Here is a 20,389-nt window from a genome sequence, read left to right on the forward strand (position 1 = left end):
GATTTTAAAAATCTTACAATTCATCTTCCGCTTTTATGTTAAAGCGCAGCATATCAAGGTTCTTACCAGTGACTTTTGTTAGGTTCAGTTTTATTTGCCCCTTCAAAACAAGCCCTTAGAAATAATTGTAAATGTTTATGAGGTATAAAAAAATAAGTATCAGCATTATCTTTTCCTGGGGTTTTTGAGACCCAAATACTGCAAGCCTAAACCCTGGGCCAAGAGTCCTGAATGCTAAGATTTGCTCTGTCCTCCTCTGCAATTTAGCAAGGACAAGGAATCTTTCAGTCTTTGTTTCGTGCTGCTGCTTTATACAAAGCATTTTCCCAGAAGTCCAGTAGAGTGACACTTTCAAGAAATAGGTCTGTTTCACTGCTGCTGTGTCCCGGGGTAAAATCCCCATTCAACATGGATAAGTAGTTGTTGTTGTTGTTGTTTTATGACTTACCGCAGTCTGTCTTTTTTAAACTGAAATAACCTAGAAACTGTGGTGTGCCCAATACCAACCGCTTTGGTCTCTCTTCTTCTTGTATTTTAGAAGGGTTAATTGAGTTCAGCACATTGCTAATGCTCTACAGATAAATAATAAGAGTTCAGCACTACAGCTACAGTTTCACCAGGGATTTTAAAAATGTAAATGAAATATACCAAAAAGTTGTATTGAATACATTGTAGTAATGAGCAATCATTGCTTCGTAACCAGAATGAAGAACAAATCATGGTAGAATGTCGTGTTCGGTTCCTGTCCTTTATGGGAGTGGGCAAGGATGTCCATACATTTGCCTTCATTATGGATACAGGGAACCAGCATTTTGAATCCCATGTTTTTTGGTGTGAACCAAATGCAGGAAATGTATCAGAAGCTGTTCAGGCTGCGTGTATGGTAAGTGATCTTTTTCAAAGTGAACTGTAGTACTTAGCTCTTTCACTAACTCTATAAATAGTAATAATTCTAAATTTACAATTATATTAAATCCCTATAATATTTAAAGAACTGTAAAAACTGGTATCTTTAATGCAAAATAAATAAATAAATAAATCTTTGAGAATTTAAATAATGCTCCTATACCAACCTTACCTATTTGGGTAAAAGTGATTATGAAATGATAGATTTCATGATTTTAGGGAAAGGAAGGAGTGAGAGCAGCAGAATAAGGATAATGGACTTCAAAAAGGCAGACTATAACAAGCTCAGAACTTGTTGGTGAGGTCCCATGGGAGGAAAGTCTAAGGGAAAAAGCAGTTCAGGAGAGCAGTTTCTCAAAGACACAATATTAAAGGCACAACAATAAACTATCTCAGTGTGAAGGAAAGATAGGAAGAATAGTAAGAGGACAACACAGCTTCATCAGGAGCTCTTTAATTACCCCCAAATCAAAAAGGAATCCTCCAAAAAGTGAAAACATGAACAAATTGCTAAAGATGAATACAAAAGAACAGCACAAGCATGTAGGGACAAAGTCAGAAAGGCTAAGGCACAAAATGAGTTACACCTCGCAACGGCCATAAAAGGGCAATAAGAAGAAGTTCAATAAATTCATTAGGAGCAAGAGAATATCAAGGAATGTGTAGATCCACAACTTAATGGGGAATGAGAGCTAATGACAGATGACCAGCAAGAACGCTGTGGTGTTTAATGGCTATTTTGCCTCAGGCTTCTCTAAAAGAAAGTTGTGACTGGATGCATAATATTAACAATTAATATTAACCAAAAGGGAGAAGGAGTGCAACACAAATAGGGAATGGACAGGTTAATGAATATTTACATCAGTTAGATGTATTCAGGTAGCTGGGCCTGGTGAAATTCATCCTAGGATACTTAAGGAACTAACTGACGCATTCTTGGAACCACTAACAGTTACATTCAAGAACTCATGGAGGACAGGTGTGTGGTCCCAGAGGACCGCAGAAGGGCAAACATAGCACCTATCTTTTAAAAGGGGGAGTAAAGGAGGACCCAGAAATTATAGATTAGTCAAGCTAACTTTGATACCTAGAAAAATACTGGAACCAATTATTAAACAATCAATCTGTAAGCTCCTAGAGCAGCAGTTCTCAACTAGGGAGGGAAACCACTAACTGGTTTAAGGGGGTCTGCCAAATGGGGCTGATGTTAGACTCACTGGGGCCCTGGGCTGAAACCCCACTGCCCCCACAGGGGCTGGACTACTGGAGCCTCGCTGCCCACCGGTGCTGAAGCCCCTGCAACCTGAGGCTGAAGCCAACACCTTAGCAACAGAGCTTTGCAGGGCCCCCTGTGGCATGGGACCACAGGCAGTTTCCCTGCTTGGTACCCCCCTAATGCCAGCCCTGGCTTTTATATGCAGAAAAATAGTTGTGATACAGGTGGGCCATAGAATTTTTTTGGGGGGTGGGAGGGAGCTCAGAAAGAAATACGTTGAGAACTTATGATGGATTTGTCAAGAACATGTCATGCCAAACATGTTGACCAGGTTACTGGCCTAGTGAATGGGGGAAGCAGTAGATATGATACATCTTGATTTTTAGTAAGGCTTTTGACAGTCCCACATGACATTCTCATAAGCCAACCAGGGAAATGTGGTCTCAATGGAATTACTATAACATGAGTGCTTACCTGGTGGCAGACCATACTCAAAGAGTAGTTATTAATGGCTCACTGTCAAACTGGGAAAACATACCTAGTGGGGTCCCAGAGGGGCCTGTCCTGGGTCTGTTACTATTTAATATTTTCATTGATTTGGATATTGGAGTGGAGCGGTTGCAAGCACTTTGGAGGGGACAGAATTCAAATTCAAAATTGGTCTGGAATCAACAAAGTGAAATTCAATAAAGACAAATGCAAAGTACTGCACATAGGAAGGGAAAATGCAAAAATACAAAATGGGGAATAACTGGCTAGGTTGTACTACTGCTGATGAGGATCTGGGGGTTATTGGAGATCACAAATTGAATATGAGCTAACAATGTGATGCAGTTGCAAAGAAAGGCTAATATTCTGGGGTATATTAAAAGGAGAGTTATCTGTAAGACACAGGAGATAACTGTCCTGGTCTAATTGGCACTGGTGAGGACTCAGATGGATACTGTGTCCAGTCCTGGGTACCACACTGTCAGAACAATGTGAACAAATTGGAGAGAGTTCAGAAGAAAGCAACAAAACATGGCCTGTGAGAAAAGGCTAAGAAAACTGGGCATGTCTACTCTTGAGAAATGCAGACTGAGGAGGAACCTGATAAGTCTTCAAATACATTAAAATTTGTTATAAAGAGAATTGTGATCAATCGTTCTCCATGTCCACAGAGGTGGGACAAGAAATAATGGTCTTCACCTGCAGCAAGGGAGATTTAGTTTAAATATTAGTAAAAGTTTTAACTCTAAGGATAGTTAAGCACCGAAATAGGTTATCAGGGTGGTTGTGGAATCCCCTTCAATAGAGGTTTTTAAGAACATGTGAGACTTACCCCTGTCTGGGATGGTCTTAGGTGTACTTGGTCCTGCCTCAGCACAAGGGGCTGAAGTAGGTGACTTCTTGAGGTCCCTCCCAGCCCTACATTTCTTTGATTCTACCTCCTACCCCTATCCATGTCTACAATGTGATGAAGGGCCCTTTTATTCTCATTACATGATCATCTAACACTGAGCAGTTTGACATAGGCCTGTATGCAAATATGCCATTCAATAATTGGAGTAAATTCTCAAATTATACAAGTAAATTGACCCATGAGATGCTTTCATTCACTTCTAAAATCAGACCCTGACATTTCCGCAATATATTCTCCTTTAAAATAACTACGTTTGATTCTTCTTCGAGTGATTGCTCATGTGTATTCCACCGTAGGTGTGCGTGCTCGCCACGTGCACCGGTGCCGGAAGTTTTTCCCTTAGCAGTACCCATAGTGGGGGAGCCCCGCTGCGATCCCTGGAGTGGCGCCTCTATATCACACCATAAAGAGGGCTGCACGCTCCTCCCACCCCCAGTTCCTTCTTGCCGCCAGTGAAGGTAGTTGGAACTTGTGCTCCAGCATTGCTGCAGCGCCTTTCCTTAGTGGTACGATCTTCGACAGTAGTAGTTCTTCAGTTAGTGGCCTGGCTCGGGTCATGCCCCGAGCCCCAGGCTTCAAGTCGTGCGACTCCTGTCGCAATTCCATGCCCAGAAGCGATCCACACTCAGAGTGTCTTCACTGTCTGGGCGAGGCTCACATAAGTGAGTGCTGCAAAATCTGCAAGTCCTTCAAGCCCCAGACTAAGCGCGAACGTGAGATCCGTCTCCGGGCCCTGCTTATGGAGTCGGTATTGGCTCCCCTGCCAAGAGGCAAGGCAAGACAAGGACAGGGGTGAGGCCGGACCCGAGTTGGGCAGCCCACGATCCCCCTCAGGGCCCAGACCTCCGACTCGAGTGGAGCGGAGTAGTCCGGCCCCGTCCGTGCCTGCCTCTCCAATGATGAGAGTCCCGTAGATGCCGGAGGCAGCTCAGGCAGCGCACGACATCCTCGTCCTGCCAGTACCGGGCGTGCCACCTGAGTCAGGCCCCCGGTCCCGAGGAAAGACGCTGCTGGGCGCCCAGCCCTCCCCGGCCAGGTTGGAGGTTGAGGTCCCTGCTCGATCCGCGGGGCCTTCCCAGAGCCCGTGTCAGATCTCCACTCTGTTGTCGGGGTCGCCGGAATCTTCCCCGGCTCGCAGGAGCCGTAAGCACCGGGACAGGAAGCGTCGACGCTCCTCCTCCAGCCGGAGTGATAGCAGGTCGCGACACCATCGGCACCACCACTCATACCACGGCGTGCGCCAGGCTCGGAGTATGTCCCGACCGTCACTGTCACCGAGGCGTCATAGCCACGGTCGTCGTAGGGAGTCTAGAGATAGCACCTCTGACTTATATGTCTCCTCGTCGTCGAGGTCAAAATCCCGGGGCAGGAGCCGACCAGGACGGCATCGGTCCAGCCGCTCTTATGTCACCGTGGGCTCCTCAGCTACCTCGGCTACCAGTCGTCCTTCCCTGGGCCACGTCGTCCCTCAGGAACATGTAACCCTGGTAGGGCCTCCGACGGCTCAATGGCAAGGGGTGCCATGGCAAGGACAGTGGTGCCAGTGGGAACTGTGGCCCCAGGCGCCCTCACCGGCGAGGCCCCGCTCTGTTGCTGGGGCATCCCAAGCGCCTTCGGCGTCCCCGCCTCGGCACCGAGAGCAGTCCTCAGGTACCGAATCACCGGCACCACATCCGGACCCAGACGTGGAGTGCAACCCACCAGTACCACCTGATGCCCTAGAGGCAGTACCTGTCGTCTCGTCGGCACCGGACGAGTCCATAGTGGCGCCGCCTCCTCCTTCTCAGGAGGACTTTAAGGCTTATCAAGAGCTTCTCCAACGAGTAGCCACCAACCTCCAGATCCAGGGTGAGGAGATGGAGGAGCCGTCGGACAATTTGTCCTCCTCGGCAGTGGGCCGTGTGGCCCTACCCCTGCATCAAGGGGTAGCAAACATTTCTAGTGGACTCTGGCAAACCCCGGCCTCTCTGCCGCCCATTTCTAAGAAGGCAGAGCGGAAGTACTTTGTCCCAACAAAGGGGCATGAGTACCTATACACTCATCCTATCTGTCAACCACCGTGAAAGACGTGGCCAGCCCACACTCACCCCCAAGGACAGGGGGCAGGGCGTTATTTGCGGACCAGACGGACACTCGTCTGTACGGGATGAAGGACTCCCGCACCACCCTGCAGACTCTCGGCCTGTATGTCCAACCAGCCAAGGACAAACCCAGACCCCAGCCTTCGGCTCCCCCTGTAAGGGGCAGGTACGAGCCCCCACCTAAGAGGCCTAGGGACCAGCAGCGTAGGTCACAGCGCCAGTCCCGTTTGGCCCCACGGCCCGGCCCCTCGAAGGGCAAGAGGCAGGGGAAGAGGCGATTTTGACTCTTTGTGGGGGGCCACCTGGCCTGTTGCCAGGGGAACCCCCCAGTTAATAAAGTTGTTTTTTGGCAACCGTTTATCGGTCTTCAGAGTGTATTGGTCCTGTATAACATCAGACCGGTGGGTCCCCAGTACCATCTCCAAGAGGTACAGGCCGCAGTTCAATTCACCCCCACCACACCATCCTCCGTCCCGGGATGTCCCTGGGGACCCAGAACACACACTTCTTTTAAATCAGGAGGTGACGCGCCTCCTCACCCTAGGCGCAGTGGAGAGGGTACCTCGGGAATTCCAGGGCAAAGGGTTTTACTCCCGGTATTTCCTGATCCCGAAAACAAAAGGCGGGCTCAGGCCCATCCTCCACCTGCGGAATCTCAAACAGTTTCTGGTTTGCTGCAAATTCCGTATGGTGTCCCTGGCCTCTATTGTTCCGTCCCTGGACCCTGGGGATTGGTTCGCAGCCCTGGACCTCCAGGATGCATACTTCCCTATCCACATTTTCAAGGGTCACAGGTGCTTCCTCCACTTCCTGGTAGGGAGAGACCACTACCAGTTTACAGTCCTTCCCTTTGGCCTTTCCACGGCCCCCAGGGTTTTTACCACATGCATGGCGGTGGTAGCAGCCCACCTCAGGAGGAAGGGGCTGCTGATCTTCCCCTACCTGGACGACTGGCTGCTCAAGGGCAAGTCTCGGTCCCAGATGCAGGCGCAGATGGAATTCCTGCTAGACACCTGCACGAGTCTAGGCCTAGTAGTAAACAAGGAAAAGTCCACGTTAGTCCTGGTTCAGCGCATACACTTCATAGGGGCGCTGATAGACTCGCTGGTGGCCCGGGACAGATTCGAGACGCTCAAGGGTCTCATCGCCTCGGTCACGGCCTTCCCTGTGACGACGGCACGGGCGTGCCTTCAGATCCTAGGCCATCTGGCAGCTTGCATCTCAGTGGTACGACACGCCAGGCTCAGGATGATGCCCCTCCAACTCTGGCTGGCCTCCCAATATTCCCAGGCCAGGAACGGCCTGGACAAGGTCGTCACATTGCCACCCAGTGTAGTGGCCGACCTGCAATGGTGGTCCCTCCTGAGCAACATGCTTCAGGGTATCCCATTCCGGGAGTCCCCTCCCTCGCTAGATCTGGTGTCAGACACCTCGGACCTAGGATGGGGAGCCCATGTGGGGAGCTTCAAAACCCAGGGCAGATGGTCGCCCCCAGAATTATCTCTGCACATAAATGTCAGGGAAATCAGGGCGGTGCACCTGGCGTGCGTAGCCTTCAGTCAGCACCTAGCGGGGAAGGTGGTCAGAGTCCTCACAGACAATCCGACCGCAATGTACTATATCAACAGGCAAGGCGGCACGCATTCCATGGCGTTGTGCCAGGAAGCCCAGCTCCTGTGGGAGTTCTGTATACCCACAACATCCTTTTGAGGGCTTTTCACCTGTCTGGCAAGCGCAATACGCTCGCGGATCACCTAAGCAGGTTTTTCTCCCAACAACATGAGTGGTCTCTACACGGGGAGGTGGCCAAGCAGCTCTTCCTAGAGTGGGGTACTCCCCAGGTAGATCAGTTCGCCAACGTCCAGAATCGCCTATGCCCACGATTCTGCTCCAGGGCGGGAGAGGGCGAAGGGGCGATATCGGACGCGTTCCTAATTCCATGGTCGGGCTGCCTGTTCTACGCCTTCCCGCCCTTTCCCTTGATAGGCAAAGTTTTACAGAAGGTAAAGGCAGACGGGGCACGGATTATCCTCATAGCCCCGGATTGGACCCGTCAACATTGGTACGGGACCCTCCTGCAGCTTTTAGTGGCCCCCCCCGCACAGGCTGCCGCTTCGACCGGACCTCTTCTCCCAGGAGAGAGGACGTCTCCTCCACCCCAACCCAGCCACGCTCCACTTGACAGCGTGACTGCTCCGTGGTTGAATGAGGAGAAGGGGAGATGTTCTGAGGGTGTTAGGTCTTGCTTGACAGCAGGAGACCGTCCACGCGACGAACCTACCTGGCCAAATGGTATCAGTTCTCCATGTGGGAGAGGGAGAGGGGATCCTCCCCCTCCTCCGCATCTATCCAATTCATCCTCTATTACCTCCTCTCCCTTAGGACCCAAGGCTGGCGCCCTCCTCGGTCAGGGTACATCTGGCGGCCATTTCGGCTTTCTACCCCCCAGTGCAGGGCCATTCGGTGTTTTCACACCACATGACTTCCCGATTCCTAAAAGGGTTGGATCGGGCATTCCCTTACGCTAGACCCCGGTCCCGCTCTGGGACCTGAATCTAGTACTCTCCTGCCTCCCAGGGCCCCCTTCGAGTCCTTGGCCACGTGTTCTTAGTCCCATTTGTCATGGAAAGTGGTGTTCCTGGTGGCTATCACCTCAGCCCGCCGGGTCTCGGAGCTTAGGGCTCTGACCTCTGAATCCCCATATACGGTCTTCCATAGGGATAAGGTCCAGCTCCGCCCGCACCCAGCTTTTCTGCCGAAGGTAGTCTCGGCTTTTCACATGGACCAGGACATTTTCCTCCCAGTCCTCTGTCCTAAGCCCCATTCCTCCAATGAGGAATGACACCTGCATATGCTAGATGTGTGTACAGCGCTGGCTTTTTACCTAGACCGGACCAGGCCATTCTGGAAATCCCCATAGCTTTTCATTGCATCGGCCAAGCGCATGAGGGGGCGACCGGTTTCCACCCAGGGGATCTCCCACTGGATCACCTCGTGCATACGCATATGTTACGACCTGGCAGGGGTTCCCCCGCCTCTTATAGTGAGGGCTCATTCGACGAGAGCTCAGGTCTCATCAGCGGCCTCCGTGTCCCTATTTAGGACATCTGTAGGGCTGCTACTTGGTCCTCTATCCACACCTTTTCATCGCACTATGCGATTGTTTCCCAAAGGCGGGATGACGCCGGGTTTGGTAGGGCGGTGCTCCACCCGGGTAACCCTTAAACTCCTACCCACCTCCATCCAGTATAGCTTGGAGTCACCTACTGTGGAATACACATGAGCAATCACTCGAAGAAGAAAGGACAGTTACCTGTTCCGTAACTGGCGTTCTTCGAGATGTGTTGCTCAGGTGTATTCCACATCCCGCCCTCTCGGAGTTGTCTGGCAAGAAGGAACTGAGGGTGGGGGGAACGCGCAGCCCCCTTTATGGCGCAATATAGAGGCGCCACTCCAGGGATCACAGCGGGGCTCCCCCACTACGGATGCTGCTAAGGGAAAAACTTCCGGCACCGGTTCACGTGGCGAGCATGCACACCTATTGTGGAATACACCTGAGCAACACATCTCGAAGAACGCCAGTTACGGAACAGGTAACTGTCCTTTCCTGTATTGAAGAATTTTAGATCAAAGATAAGGACTTTGTAGCACATTTTGAAAAACAAAAACAGCAAGAAAAAAAGGCAAGAAAATTATTAATAATTATTTACGTTATCCTAGAGCCGAGAAGCTCCATTCAAAGACCAGAACCCTATTGTCCCAGGTGCACAAACACAGAACAGGCGGTCCCAGCCCCAAAGATTGTATGTGCATTTGGGATGTGTCTGAGGGGCTGAAATATTTATTCTGATCATTGGGCCAGGGCCAATGCTTCTAAAAGTTTCAGTCTGCCAGGGTGTTCCTAGGCCCGGAAAGTGTTCGGTCATCGGACTGTTAAAATAATTTAATTCTTACTTTATTTTGGTTTTCCCCTCCATTTCACTTCCAATGTGAGTCTAGCAGCCAATGCGGCATAAACTGCTGAAGTTAGAGATTGTTTTATTCCATTTTGAAGATGCACTTTGGGGTTTTGGAGGCAATACAGCTAAAGCTCCAGCAGTTCCCAAGGGCTTGGCTGTTGCAGATGTGTCCAAGTTAGCGTCTGGGGGGAAATAAATAATAAGACTGAGGGGGAGTTTCAGCTTTTCACACATATCAGTGTAATTCAGCATTTGTTTCTAGTCTGTTCTTGAAATAGCTTTTAAAGTAGTCACTGATCCCTTAGTTTAGCAGTGGGTTTTTTTACACCAGTCCTGGAATGAATCTAGCAAGTTCAGTGGCAGAGTTTGCCTGTAATGTATAAAAAGTACTGAATTTAAGATTCTGATGTGAAGCTATTGAAGTGCACTAATGATTTTGAAACACATTTGCTTTGTTGCAGTTACGGTATCAGAAGTGCTTGGTAGCCAGACCTCCTTCACAGAAAGTTCGACCGCCCCCTCCTCCTGCAGACTCGATGACCAGAAGAGTCACAACTAATGTCAAACGCGGAGTCTTGTCCCTTATTGACACTTTAAAACAGAAACGCCCTGTTTCTGAGATGCCATAGCTGCCCAAAGGAAAGGATTCTTGTAACACTTAATTGAAGAAACAGTAGCTACGCTAAAGAAAATGAACTGATGATGTTCGACCTTCCATTTTAAATTGCTGATGCTTTGTCTTCAAAGAATTTATCCTTATCAAAACAATGTTAGACAAGCATGTTCTCTCGTTCTTGCCATCATCATGTGATATGAAAAGACGCATGAATAATTTTTTTGCTGTCAATGAGTTACATCATGAGCAGTAGAAGGTCTATTTCTGATTGTAAATATTCTGAACATTACCTAAATTTACACCCAAAAAGAAATATGGCCATGTCCCTCCTAGTGAACTAATGTTAAAGTCCATGGAGTGATTGATGCCTGAATTATAGTTTCACCATCTTCTTGAGCTGGATTTGTCACAAGCAACCCTTAAATCCTACAGCACTTTGCCCTGTTTTCAACACTGGAGTAGGTACCAAGTATTAGTTACCATTAAATTACTGTAGTATAAATACCAAGTTTTATTTTTACAAAGCTGCACCTGTTAGTTTTAAAATGCGCGTTGGCATTGGTTTAGGAACCACGTTATAATTTTGCCTGACATGCTTTTGAACCATGGTGACCATATTTCATTTACTGTTTATATATTATGATTTTGGAGAAGAAAAGTTTTGAGTAATTCAGAGCAGGATGCATCAGCTTTAACCTTTTGCCCTAAAATAGACAACTGCATCGGGGGGCTGTTAAATCTATTCTCCAAAATCCAACATGGTGCAACAAAAATATGATTTATTTAACTGTGGGCTCCTACCATCTATGATTAAGAGAGGGACTTATTCAGAACTGTTATATATGGCACAAACTAGAAAGCTACACATTTTCCCTGTATTACTCCTTGTGTGTGCAAACTTTCAATTGAAGGCCCCATCACCCAGTTCTTTCATTTGGAGTTTGGTGTTGAGTTAATATTTACATGAGATGCAAAAGAACTATCACATTTTTGTTGGGCAGACCTGTTCTCATTTATACCATGATGAAGTTTCATTTTACTTTAATGCCCTTTCTGTAGCAGCTCTCAACAAAGGAATGACACAGTTCTTCTCTGATATGATGGAGCTACATGTAGGGTAACCTGATTTCAGTGCTTTTGCTCCAAAAGCTCCAGCTAGCTGTGTTAGTCCACTCTACTGTAAATTCCTTGGAAACAAACTATGCAGTATTGCCCCTTATAAGCGTACATTGTGCTAACCTTTCAATGCACTTATATGCTTATCTTTTTCTTTGTTTTTCCCCTTGCCCTCTGTCTTATTACAACTGCAGGTTGGTACATACAATAGAAATGGAACAATGCAGATGTTTTTACCAGTGTTAAAAATTTTCTGCCTCCATTTTAGACGTCTACTGGAAGGCTGAACCATCTGGGTATGTTGACACTGTAATTCTAAAGGGACATTGTCAAGGTAGATACGCGAAGAATTTGACCTAGCTTTCTCTCACTAGTGGCTTTTGTTTTAAATTAATGGTTGCGTATTTTCTTTTTTTTTTAAATCGGTCGTAGTTGCTACCCATGAGCTACCCCAGTAACAAACAAATCAGGCAGTGAATGCAAGGGCCAAAGCAATGATGATCAAACACTTTCAGCTTTGAGTTTGTAAAGGAATTATGGACAGCTATAACAAAAATTAAAATGAACTTAAAATGACGGAAATGTGACCATACTGGCAAATGAAGGGCTGATGCTCTGCTGGTGTATAAAGGTGCAGCTCCATGGACACCAGCTGCACAGCCAGTGGCCTGAAATCCTCTGTTGTGCCACAGTACCTAACTGGAACCTACAATGGGGCGCTGACCTGGCTGAGGCTTCTAAGCACTACTGTAATATAAAGAATAATACAACCCACTAGCATTCACTCAGCTAAAACACTTGCCTGTGGTCCCAATTTCAGCAAGATATTTAAGCATGTGCCTAATTTTTTAAACCCAGGTTTAAAATTACCAAGTGCTTAAGTCCCAACACAGCAAGGTATTTATGTACCTCAACCCTGTTCAGAGAACCAAGGCTACAAGAAGAAACTTGCATTTGCATTCACATTCACTCCTTTGTCTCTCTGGGTTCCAGTAGTGGTAATCTCAGTGGTTTCCACTGGGAACTGTGCTAATACCATGTTTTCCCCCCACAGTGGTTATCAGCAGCCATCAGATGGTAACCCCACCTGACCTAGAGACATTAGATGCTGTATTCATTATCACTCCCCAGACTCAGCAAATACCTTGACAGTGTCCTTTTAAAGTTCCACTTTGAAACTTTCCCAGGATTCAGATTTGCAATGAGTTTTAAATAGCATAAATACATTCCATAGGAGATCCACTGCATCTGGTGATGCTGCTGCCCCATGATGGCAGACCAGGACCTCCCTTTGTAATTAAACAGTCATGTTAAAAAGCTGTTGTTTTTATTCACTACTTGGTGTGGTTCGGTTTCCTGTTGTCAGGACCAGGAGTACTTAGCTTGCTTTCAGCAGCAAAGCACATAAAGAGAGTCAGGGATGCAGTTGCAGTAGGTATTGAAAAGACAATGGATAGGAATGTATTGAAAAGTCACAGATCATCTGTGGATATTTTGTTTTTAAAATACTTTTGCTTATTTTACCAAAATACTGATTAAGACTTTGATTCTGCAAACACTTAGGTATGTGCTTTATAAGCACATTAGTCTCACTGGCATCAACAGAATGACTCATGCTCTTACAGGTTCTGCACATACCTAAGTGTTTGCAGGATCAAGGCCTAATTTTGTAAAACCAATTACATTAAAACACTATATTGACTTAATTTCTGCCATGGCCAAAAATTATGGCTGGTGCATGCGTGAGAGCAAATGCCATTGTTTTACCTAATGTTGTAGTGACACTTCAGTTACCTATGCATTCTTTATATCTAGTGATTCTGTAAGTAGGCATACGTTATGCCTTGTATGTCTCATGTCATTTTTGAATTAACCTGTTAAATACAGCTTAAAATATTTTTATTTTATTTATTCTATTTTTACTGAAATAGCCTGCATTATGATGTTGATGTACTATCTTTACTGGACATGATCTCACAACATATCCAGTGCTAAGTAATCTCCGTGTACTATAGGTTGCCTAAAAAGGTGGGTTTTATAATTATTTGTAGTCACATTTTTATTGGAGTATGTAGAAGAAATGGCAAAACAATGTGTAAAGCTAATTTCTCTTATTTTATAAATGCAAATGGTAAGTTAGAGGCAGATATCACAGACCACCTCATTAATATGCTCCCTTGCAGAAGCAAGGAGATTTATAGCCACAGTCAATGTCTATAGTTTAAAGCCTTTCCTTTGAGTTGCTGCAGTTTTTAGTTTTTATTTAAACCACTTATGATTTCATTTGGGGGAGGGGGGAAAAGGTGGTTTCAGGATATAAGAACCACCTACAGATTGCATGAAAGGAAATTGATCCCACTTACATTATAATGAGTTCTTAGTGATAAACTTTGTGTAAAGAGCTACCTGTACCTCTTCAAAAAAAAAAAAAAAAAAAAAAAAAAAAAAGTCCTTCCTTAGATTTGCAGGCTATAAAGCTATGGAATAACTAAGACTGTTTTGTGTCATTTACTAAGATTTCTAAATCCCTTTTCTTTTAATTTTATCAAACATGTCATAAAGCAATGAAGCAGGGATATAAAACCGTTAATAAATCACATGTGAAAACAGCTATTTTTACTTTAATAGCTGATACTGGCTCAGCCTTTACAACTTTAACATTAACACTGTTACTTCTATCTGTGCAGGCTTAGTTATTTTAATATATTGCTAAAAACCTGTGCTGTACAGTCACCAAACAAAGGTTTGATTTAGCTTAGTATTTGCAAAAGAGAAAGGGAAAATGCACAGTTTATCAGTCAGAGCTCAGTGTTATATAAAGCGGCTGATTGACACTGAAAAGAACTTTTTTTTCTTTTTTGCTGTTGACCACTTTTACACATTTAAATGTAATCTGTTGTGAGAATAAATTTAGATGCATAAAATGCTTGACTCACTTGTCACTAGTCCATAAAGTTTGGAAAGTAGTTCATTTCTTGGGACAGAACCTTGGTGGGGGGGAAGGAGAAAGTTTCTCTGTATTTACTGTTTAGAAAAGATACCAATACATTGGCCAGTTCAGAAGAGAGACATTAATGTATTTTCTGAATTATTCAGTGGTAAATGTTAAGCCAGTATTAAGGAAAAGGTGATACTATGATTTGCCCTAATGCACAGCTTGAAATATAAACTGCTTTTAAGTCCTAGAAATGATATTTTTAACGGGTGGAGGAGTAAGAGGAAGTCAGATTTGTCTGTTTTAAAGCTTACAAGTAAAAGGCTATATATATATATACATACACATAGCCTTTTACTTGTATGTTGCTGGTGCAATTCTGGGTCAATCTGGGAATACCTAAAATTTGCCACCAGCTGATGGCAAAAGTGGCTTGTGAACCAAGTTGTTCTCTAGCATCATATTTATCATTGTTGGCTCTTGGACAATCTAGTCAAAGAGACTGAACCAGCCCCTGGAAATCTAGTCTTAGATCAGATGAGACCCAGTGGTGGGACAGCAGATGGAAACTTGCACCACTGTCCTGTACCCCTTATGTGAACATAACTTCCACTCTCAGAGCTGTCTACTGGCACCTTTTAATGAGCACATGATTTTTATTTTTAAGAGAGACTGTTTATACTTAGTTTATTGTTATAACACCCACTGTGCATTAAAAATGAAGAGATTTTAAAACCCACCCACTCTTTTTGCCTTCCCTTTCCCAACTACAGAATCTCACACCCCTGTCACCTACTTTGAGCCATGCTTAGGAACTATATTTAAAATAAATTTTTCCCTTTATGTTTTCCATTCCCTTTCCCTAAACGGCAGCTTCTCTTTTCTCATCCATATTGTGAACTATGATTGTAAAATAGTGTCATTTTGTTCTCTTGCTTTTTTCCAGTTATACATTGCAAACACAGGACTCGAGCCAGGAGCCTTACTATCTGCCCAGAAGGAGACCAGAGAATGAATTGTGATTGTCACAATTCTTCCCTGGCAGTTGGGAAGCAGAAGTTCACCCCTTTTCATGGATCTGTTTACTCTTGACCAGTGAGGGTGGGTGTGTGGTGCCAAGCCTGCTCCTGTTTACTCACAGTGAGGTAACGGGTGAGCAGCACAAAAATAATTCTAATAGGTAAAAGTTTTTTTGTTAAACAGATTACTTTCAGCAGCAGTGGGAAAACTCACCTTTGATGACCACAGGCTCTTTTGCCCTTTGTTTCTTTCCTTACCATATTTTTCTTTGTTTCTCTTCCTTCTATATTCCCGTTGGGAGGAATTCTCAATTTTCTTCTTTGGATTTCACTCCGACCCTCTTGCCCTTGTCTAAAATGATCATCAGTAGCTAATACTGACATTTGAAATGTTATCATTAGGCTTAGAATTAACATCTCAATTAGATGAATTCTCTAATTGTTGTCAGGGTTGGCACAAAGAATCAGGTTCCAGGTACTTAGTTTCATTTCTCCCCCCATGTCTGGGCTATTCTGGGTGGTTGGAGAGGGAAGCCCTCCTTTGCTAGGCGCTCCTGTAGATTGCAGTAGAACTACATGAGTTCCTGTCCTGCACAGCCCAGCTGGGATACAGGCAATGGAGCAGACACTTTGTTTTTTCCATGCAGTGCAGAAGTAGGCCTGTCGGGGAGCAGTTGCAGCAGGTAAAGCTTCTCAAGAGTGCTTTCAGATCATACTGAAGGTGCTACTAGGGTTGCAAGGGAAGCAGTATCCACTACCACCTCCTCAGAGCAATGCAAATACTTGTTTTAAAATGGCAGGAACCCTATTTATTTCATAGGGTACGTCTATACCCAGCCACTAGTTCGGCGGCTGGCAATCGAACTTCTGGGTTCGACTTATCGCGTCTTGTCTGGACGCGATAAGTCGAACCCGGAAGTGCTCGCCGTTGACTGCGGTACTCCAGCTCGGCGAGAGGAGTACCGTGGAGTCGACGGGGGAGCCTGCCTGCCGCGTGTGGACCGAGGTAAGTTCGAACTAAGGTACTTCGAACTTCAGCTACGTTATTCACGTAGCTGAAGTTGCGTACCTTAGTTCGATTTGGGGGTTTAGTGTAGACCAAGCCATAATCAAATATAAATTTGAACCTCAAGGGCCACACATTGGATGCCAGTGATATAATGCATGGCTTATTGCATACAAGTTTCCCTCTTTGTATTGTATGTCTTGGAGGGTTCAAAACCAGTTTTGCTTATTCCACATCTGAATCAAACCCTTGTCAAAGTAGGTGCACTTGTCTAGCTCTCCTTTAGATTCTCTGTACTGAGTATGGAATGTGGACACAATAATACTTCTTACTTTATTTTATTTGAGAACTAGGACAGTTTAGTAGAAGTACCAATACAATGGACCCAAGTGAAATAGGGGGGAAAAAGTCTTAATATTTATGAAGTACACACTTCTGGTTTAAAAGAAAGTTAATAAAACCAATCCTATTCAAAAATGTTGCATAATACTTATTTAACCCAACTAGCAACTTCATGTCTCAAGTCAGTAAGAGCACTTCTACATACAAATATGCACTAATCATTTCAAACAGGAAGGAAGTTCTGAAGTTCCACTCAAATTTCAGAGTTAAGATGTCCTATGGTTAAGAGAACCTTATTTTATCTTGCTTAAAAAAAAAAAAAGTTGGTACACTGAAACTACTGAGAATGTGATAAACAATTCTAGTTTCATAAAAGTTAAATATTTTAATAGATTGACATCTCAATATATTTAGCAAGATGTAACCACATATTAAACGTAGATAGAAATGATTGACAATTAATGTATACTGTTTAAAATGATTTATAGTTTAACTTGCAACCTGATCTTTACATATAACGAGAAATGCTGTTTATCATTTCCCCCCTCAATCGCCGATGTTTCCAAAGAAATTGTTAAAATCATATAAATGTAAACCAAAAACTTGCTGTCATTATTCAGATGAATAATATTGGTATTAAGTGTTCCTATTTTGCTTGACATTTGTCACCTGTAGGGATGCAGAATAAGTACTTTCACGATTTCTGAATTGTTACCACTAATAGACAGCAGTTTCATGAAAAGCAGCATTTGAGCTTCCTTTTACCAGCCGCCATTAGGCTGACAATTATGATTTTTATAAACCATGGCAGCACTGTGATGTGTCAGAGATTATAATTCAGAATTCATTTTAGCATCAAAATACCTGTCTAGTTTTAAAATGAAATTTTCCATTCAATTTTTTTTAAACAAAATTTCCTCTGCTGCTTATTAAAGCACATCTGACTGAACTGAGGCATCCGTGTGCTCCCCAGCTGTGCACAAAATTTTCCAACACAAGTACATACAATGTAAGCATGTGAATAATCCAGAGCCATTTTTAGAAAAAATGGCTGGCTAACACTTTTGATGATTCGCTCTCATATGCCGTGGTCATAAATAATGATACTTTTCAACAAGATGGTAGCTGAAAATTGTAAGCTCAGACAACCATAATTTCATTGTTGCTATGTGAACTTTTAGACCACTGAACAAAACATGCAAAGATTACATTTAAAATTAAGTATGCGCAAATATGTACAGAAGGTTATTGAAGCATGCCTTCTTTCTATATGTCACATTCTACTGATGAGCAATTAGCTATACAACTTTTGAGCTCACCCCCTAGGGATTTGAATAAGCTACTGTAGTTATTACTTTATGTGCATTTTGACATTCCAAATTGAATAGCTGGACTGAAACAACTACATAATAGTCTCTCTTGCAAAATATCTCCCTGCTATTTCCATAATAGCCATGAAAAGGGTATTAATTATAAATGTTCCCTAAAGGTAAGTAGTGGCCTGCGCAGATATACCCTGGCATTATAGAAATATAATTTCAAACTTTGAAGAAATAACTATGAACCAGTTACAAAAATCGACTTTCAAATCCATGGTCGAGGATGCTTAACCATAGTTGAAGGTAAAGTTTCTTTTGGATTGACCAATCTTTTGGATAAAGAAGGTATAAATAAGTCACGTGCTGAGCTCTTTATTCCAATCCAGCGATAGTAGTAATGTTGATCTGAAATTTGAGATTTGTTCCCTTGTGGATTGAAGTATGGCACCATTACTGGAGGCAGAACTATCTCCACAGGTTTCAATACAACCATTTTATCTTCTGCCCGTGGCTTTCTAATGTGTGTCCGTCTCTCAAACACCTTACTCATAGATGACAGATTGGGTGTGTTCTTCAGCATTCCTGGCAGGGATGAGTTTGAGATGGGTTTGGTAATTTTCTTCAATTGAGTGGAACTGTTTATTTGGTTCACATTTTTTTGTGGAACACCACTAATTGCTTTAATTGGTGAAACTTCAGAATTAGTATTAATAGCTATCATTTCTCGGTTGAGGAACTCCACAATGTTTGTTTGTACTCCAGTATCTTTAGGAACATTTCTTTGCTGTGTTACTTTTGATTTTTTCTTCCTCTTCTCTTCTCTCTTTGATGATTTCCCTATATCAAGACCTTCTAGTAGACCCTTTGCTGCAGCACGAGCCAAAATGTCTTTTACAGACATTACTTCAGCTGGATCCCTCTGAAATTAAAGAAATGTTAGTGGAGCTAAACTACACCATCAAGCTATGAACTCTATTTTAATCCCTTAGGCTACACCTGCACTTTAAAATATATGGCAATGAGTCTGAGTCCCTGGGTGTGATGGGGTGTATCAATCCCACACTGGCAATCCAGGAGTTAATAAATTGCTTTGGGCCCAAGGGACCACACCCCCTCACCTTTGCTGGACATGCTCTCAGTGGAGAGAGCATATAAAAGGAAGCAGCTCAGCTCAGTCTGGGCTGGCTAAGGAGGACAGCAGTCGTATGATGCTGGCTCCTACCAGGAAGTTGCCTGGACTCCAGACCACCGAGGCAGAGCACCCTGACCACATTGCAGGGACCAAAGGGGATGACAAGCTGCTACCAGTGGAGAGATACCAGAGCCAGAGCAAAGGGTAGGAAGTGACCCAGCAGATGCCTCAGGGATACAGAGACCTGAATCCTGCACCAAGGTAACTGGTTTCAAAGGGCTCTGTGTCAGAACCTGGTGGAGAAAGGTGGGCCTGGTTTCCCCTATGCCCCACTGCTGCCAGAGCAGTTCCTTGGGCTCTCACTGCTTACTCCTGACAGAGGAAGCACCCTCCTAGATTTCCACCACTGGGCACTACTGGATACCCTTTGGTCCCTTGACACTGGGTCTACAGACTCAAACTTGTGCTATGGTGCTAAAAGCACCAGGGTTGCTGTGTCTCTGAAATCCACCTCCCCCAAACACCAGCCCAAGCCCCTATACCAGTGGTTCTCAAACTAGGGCCGCCGCTTGATCAGGGAAAGCTCCTGACGAGCTGGGCCGCTTTGTTTACAGTCTGCATCCGCAGGTTCGGCTGATCGCAGTTCCCACTGGCCGCGGTTCGCTGCTCCAGGCCAATGGGGGCTGCAGGAAGCGGCGCGGGCCGAGGGACATGCTGGCCGCCCTTCCTGCGGCCCCTATTGGCCTGGAGCTGTGAACCGCGGCCAGTGGGAGCTGCGGACGCGGCAGGTAAACAAACCGGCCTGGCCAGCCAGGGGCTTACCCTGAACAAGTGGCAGCCCTAGTTTGAGAACTACTGCCCTATACAGTACTAAGCACAGCTATGATGCAAACCCAGGGCTGTAGACCAGGCTCTTGAAACTTGCTTCTGTGGATTTTAAAATGTATAGATATATCCTTCAACCCCTTCCAGCTATTGTCAAGCTCAGTGTATGGTCTAGAAAGGAAAACAATGCAAACATCTTGAAAGCAACAGCTGCATGCTATTAAAGGATGTTGACTTTACTGCAGAATCAAGGGAGTATATGGTCTAGTTTAGAGTAGGGAAATGGAATTCCAGACTCATGTGTTCTATCTGCACTTTCTACACTGACTTGCTGTGTATCAAGTCACTTAAGCACTACGTCAGGGTACGGCAACCTTTCAGAAGTGGTGTGCCGAGTCTTCCTTTATTCACTCTGATTTAAGGTTTCACGTGCCAGTAATAGATGTTAATGTTTTTAGAAGGTCTAGTTATATATTATAGACATATAGAAAGAAACTATTGTATATAAAGTAAAT

General features: G+C 44.8%; 2 protein-coding genes across 43 annotated transcripts in view; one reads left to right on the forward strand and one right to left on the reverse strand.

Moving 5' to 3' along the window:
- The window catches only part of APBB2 (amyloid beta precursor protein binding family B member 2), a 339,661-nt gene extending 322,928 nt beyond the window's left edge, over positions 1-16,733 (forward strand). For 24 of the 28 annotated variants that reach the window (XM_065596919.1, XM_065596929.1, XM_065596926.1 and 21 more), the window contains 2 exons: positions 704-883; positions 10,026-14,220. In XM_065596919.1, the coding sequence (XP_065452991.1) occupies positions 704-883; positions 10,026-10,193 (348 nt within the window). In that variant the 3' untranslated portion in view covers positions 10,194-14,220. Of the gene's footprint in view, positions 1-703; positions 884-10,025 lie in introns of all 28 variants that reach the window. The other 4 variants (XM_065596923.1, XM_065596915.1, XM_065596917.1 and 1 more) reach the window with 1 other exon arrangement.
- Positions 16,579-20,389, reverse strand: part of NSUN7 (NOP2/Sun RNA methyltransferase family member 7) — a 56,884-nt gene continuing 53,073 nt past the window's right edge. For all 15 annotated transcript variants that reach the window (XM_065596952.1, XM_065596949.1, XM_065596953.1 and 12 more), the window contains one exon: positions 16,579-18,836. In XM_065596952.1, the coding sequence (XP_065453024.1) occupies positions 18,183-18,836 (654 nt within the window). In that variant the 3' untranslated portion in view covers positions 16,579-18,182. The remainder of the gene's footprint in view (positions 18,837-20,389) is intronic.

The sequence above is a fragment of the Chrysemys picta genome, chromosome 5 (assembly GCF_011386835.1).
Source record: "Chrysemys picta bellii isolate R12L10 chromosome 5, ASM1138683v2, whole genome shotgun sequence".
NCBI classification, from domain to species: Eukaryota; Metazoa; Chordata; order Testudines; family Emydidae; genus Chrysemys; species Chrysemys picta.